Below are 4294 nucleotides of genomic sequence, written 5' to 3' on the forward strand. Positions count from 1 at the left end.
GAGGCCAGTGGGGCGCGGCCGAAAGTAGAGGGAGCCCGGGCACCTCGAACCCAGGAGGCACCCGGTGGGCAGGGGCGGGGAGGAGGCGCGCGCGGGGACGGAGCCCGCACGCACCCCGACCGCGGGCGCGGAGATGGCCGCGCCCTCCCGGCAGCCCCCCCTCGGCGGGTCGGGGCTGCTCCGCGGGAGCCGGGCTCGTTCTTACGGAAGCCTCGCGCAGTCGGCCTGCTCCCCCGGGAGGGAAAGACGCCTGGAGCATCAGCTGGCGCCCGGAGACACCCTGGCCGGCCTGGCGCTCAGATACGGGGTGACGGTGAGTCTTCCGGGTGGGGTGCGGACCGCCAGGTAGAGGGCGACTCCGCGCCAGAAAGGAGGGGCCCTTCGAGCCAGCCTCCCCGAAACGTCCCTGATGCGCGGCGGGCCGGTCCGCCTCCGTCGGTTTGTCTGCCCGTCGCTGGGGACCAGCCCCGTCGGGCGCCCTCGCGGCTGACGCCAGTCACTGCCCGAGCTTCCCAGCCCCAGCCGTGCGCTCCCCGCGGCCCTGTCAGGCGGACACTTGCCATCACCTTCTTGCAGATGGAGAATCTGGGGCTGAGGTTGGTGAGCCACTTCGATTGCGGTCAGATTACTGATGCGCTTACGTGGGAATCAGGTGTGAAGCCAAAGCCGGTTCGTGATCACCACCTGCAGCTTTTTAATTGAGCCTGATTGAGTGTTTGCAGCACATAAGGGAGAATTGGTTTTCAGTTCTGAGTTCCTGAAGTGCCTGTCTTCTTTTTTCCCTCATTAGTCTGCTTGCTTTCAAGTAAGGTGACCTTTTGGTGCAAACCTGTACCCTCCGTGCCAAGGATTTCAGGGCAAGCATAGGGCACTTTTGACAGGTGTAAAATCATACTGCACTGAAGTTGTGAGTTTCAGGACCTCCCTGGTGGTGTAGGGTTCAGTGTCAGCGCCTCTCTGCCCAGGGAGTGACCCACATGGCACAGCAGACCTCGCCGGTCCCCCCGCTGACCCCCAGCAGTGTATCTGAGTAGAGCCGTCTGTTCTGCTCCCCACCCTGGCAGACCCTCTCACCCCTCCACCCACACCTCTGACTGCACCCCAGCTCTTGTATGCATAGATAAAAATAAAACTATATAAAAAGTAAAGTTGCGAGTTTCTTTCCCCCAATTTTAGCCAACATTTTTATGCTTGGGATGCTTAGAGCACGGTGGCGACCATTCGGGAGATAGAAACAAATTGTGTGATAGCGCTGCCATGAGCTGGTGAGGAATGAGCAGGGACTCAGGCGCTGACCGTGTGTGAGGACATGGTGACTGCAGAGGCCCTTCCCACAAAGGGTGGGCGTGAGAAAAGGCGAAGCTTCCCGGGACTTGGGAGCTGGTGAGGGGCGGGCGTCTGTACATTGTAAGGAGCCGCCCCTGCGGGCCTTGAAAGACGGACAGCTGCTGCTGCTGCTGTGTCCCTCTGCGACCTGCGTGGCGAGTTGTTTCTGTCTTTGCTGGCCAGCAGCCTCTGCGCCTCCTCCCCGCCCCTGTCCACCGGGTGCCGCCTGGGTTCGAGGGGCCCGGGCTCCCTCTACGTCTGCCTCTGTCGTGACCGGCATAGCCTCCAGCACATGGACGCTTAATCTCTAGCTAGGGGGCTTGGTTTTTTTTTTTAAGATTTAAAAAATTTTTATGTATATAAGAGCTGGGTGCAGGCCAGTGGTACGTGGTGGGGGTGAGAGGACTCCCCAGAAACAGTGGGGAGCAGAGCAGGTGGATCCACTGAAACACTGCGGGGAGCAGCGGGGAGCCAGGGGTGGTCTGCTGCGCCCTGGGGGTCCCTCCCCGGCTGGGACACACCCCGTGCTGCGGTGGCCACCGACAGCAAGGCAGTGCCGGGCCTTTCGCCTCTGCGCCGCGAGGAGGAGGTTGCCCTCCACCCGGCTCTATCCTGTTGAAAGCCCCTCACCTGGTGCTTCCGTGAAAGCAGCAGGGTGGTCACACATGCGTTCATCGCGTCTCGGACCTAGCTGGGGCCTAGGATGTCACACGGGCAGAATAAAACGACAGCGTCGAGACCCGTAGAGATGCAAAACAAGCGTTTGCAACCAGATTGGTCTGGTTTTCCCTTTATACAAGTTACAGCAAGAGGCTGCGGCCCTGCCTGGCTGGAAACAGCTCTGCTGCTTGACGGTGGGAGGTGGGAGGAGTCTGACGCTCCGGCTGGCTCCTGTCTGAGTTTGCAGTGACGCGCCCGCCCGCCCCAGCGTAAATTGCTGTTGATCTGTGTGCTGGTCCCGGGTTACTACCACTTTGGTCATCTGCAGCGCGCGCCTCTGACGGTGCAGAGAGACGCCTTCGGGACACAGGGACAGCCCGTCGCACTGCCCCCAGTGACAGCGGAGCGGCCCAGGGCCGGACGGCGGTGGCTCTGTGGGGTGCTGAGGCGATGAGCAGAGTGTTGAGGCAGCGAGGGGAGGGGGAGACGGCGCTGCAGGCCCGTCAGGCGGTTCCCAGGCCGGGAGAGGTCAGGCGTTCAGAGAAGAGTGCAAAGTCCAGCATGGCAAGGGGTCGGGAGACAGGAGAGGGAACTGGCCCTGGGCAGCCTGAGCGCCCTGAGCACCAGCTGGGATTCTGTGTCCGAGCCAGCAGGGAGCCGCGGGCGACTCGGAGCGTCTGGCTTAGAGCGTTGGTGAGCTGACCGGGTTTACCTCTTGAGGGGTGTCAGGTGAGACAAGCTGGGGTGGAGAAGGGCCGTCAGAAGCTTCCCACGGCCAGCGAGGCCTGTTGCGAGGCGGGCAGCGAGGCCTTTGCGGGCTTGCGCCGGGCGCGGTGCTGGGGTGGCTGTGGGGCCCGGTAACCGGGCAGTGAGTGACGACTGCCCGCGTAAAGCTCCACGAGCGGGCAAAGGCCAGAGCCGCAGCGCTGCTCCGCGCGGGCCTGCGGCGACCCAGCGAGACGCTTCCTGTCGGAGCGCCAACCCCGTCCTCTCCAGCAGGAGTTTTCAAAGCGAGGTCCAGGGTCCTTGGGGTCCTGGAGACTGCAGGGATCACTGTCTTCACAGTAATGGCAGGATTGTGGGGGCTCCTGGTGGCCGAGGGGCTAAGCCTCAGGCGCAGGGCCGTGGCCTGAGTTCCATCGCAGGCGCCCTGTCTCCCCCTGCTCCCCTCCCTCGGCAGTGGCTGTCAGTGGGGCCACCTGCTCTGCTCCCCACTCTGCCTCTGGGGAGTCCTCACCGCCCACACCTCTGGCCTGCATCCCCGTTCTATAAATACATCTTTAAAAAAAAAAAGATAAAAGATACTCTTGTCAACATAATGGGCTTATTATTTTTAAGGTACTTATATATTTTTCCCGTTCTAATGGGTTATACCCATCTTGATCTAACCCATACACATAAACACTCTTCCTCAATAATTTTCAAAGATGCGACGCAGCGCTGACGCTAACCCGTGTGAGAGCCCTGACTGGCAGGCGGGGGAGGCGCAGCCGCTGTCGTTGCTGTCGGTGATTGTGGCTTTTTTTGAAGATGGAGCAGATCAAGCGAGCCAACCGCCTCTATACTAATGACTCCATCTTCCTGAAGAAAACCCTCCGCATCCCTGTGCTCACGGAGCCCGGGGACGTGTTCAGCGGTTTGGATTCTGAAGAAGAGGAAGAGCGAGAGGGGGCGCAGCCGGGGCAGGCTACGGTTTGCCCGCCGCCAGCCCGGGGGCAGCAGGCGCCGGGCGCAGGACCAGCCGTCGGCGAGGGGCGCCCCGGCCCCGGCCAGGGGGCCCCCACGCCCGCCCATGACCTCTCTGCCTCTGATTTCCTGAAGAAGCTCGACTCCCAGATCAGCCTGTCCAAGAAGGCCGCTGCCCAGAAGCTGGCACGCGGGGACGACGGGTGAGTCTGGCTCCTCGGAGGCCTCCCCCCTCCAGCGTGCCTGACCCCACGCACAAGTCGGGCAGACGGTCCCCAGAGCCACGGGGGCGGGGGGTGCCGTGTCTCACGGGGGCTCGGGTGCCTCTTACTACGCGGTGGTCCCCGAAGGAGCACGGGGGTCTGGACAGGAAGGAGGGCAGCCCGGCCCCGGGCCTCTCGGGCGCCCCGATGGCCACTCTTCCCCTCCACGCTCCCCTGCAGGGCACCTGTGGAAGACGCAGGCCCTCACCTGAGCTCTCCCCGGACGCAGCAGCGCGCAGTCCTCGGCCCCGTGCCTCTGACCCGGACCTCTCGGACCCGCACGCTTCGGGACCAGGAGGATGAAATCTTCAAACTCTGACGTCTCCAGAACGGATGGCGAGAAGCAAGATGCTGACGGA

The 4294-nt window shown here is 62.8% G+C and overlaps 1 protein-coding gene across 1 annotated transcript; it reads left to right on the top strand.

Moving 5' to 3' along the window:
- Positions 1-6: 6 nt before the first annotated feature.
- Positions 7-4288, top strand: LYSMD1 (LysM, putative peptidoglycan-binding, domain containing 1). Its single transcript, XM_004689545.2, has 3 exons — positions 7-313; positions 3517-3875; positions 4116-4288. Exons 1-3 carry the CDS (start codon positions 134-136, stop codon positions 4252-4254), a joined length of 678 nt encoding a protein of 225 aa, XP_004689602.1. The 5' UTR covers positions 7-133; the 3' UTR covers positions 4255-4288.
- The last annotated feature ends 6 nt before the right edge of the window (positions 4289-4294 follow it).

The sequence above is a fragment of the Condylura cristata genome, unplaced genomic scaffold (assembly GCF_000260355.1).
Source record: "Condylura cristata isolate star-nosed mole 26May11 unplaced genomic scaffold, ConCri1.0 scaffold00026, whole genome shotgun sequence".
Classification (NCBI taxonomy): domain Eukaryota; kingdom Metazoa; phylum Chordata; class Mammalia; order Eulipotyphla; family Talpidae; genus Condylura; species Condylura cristata.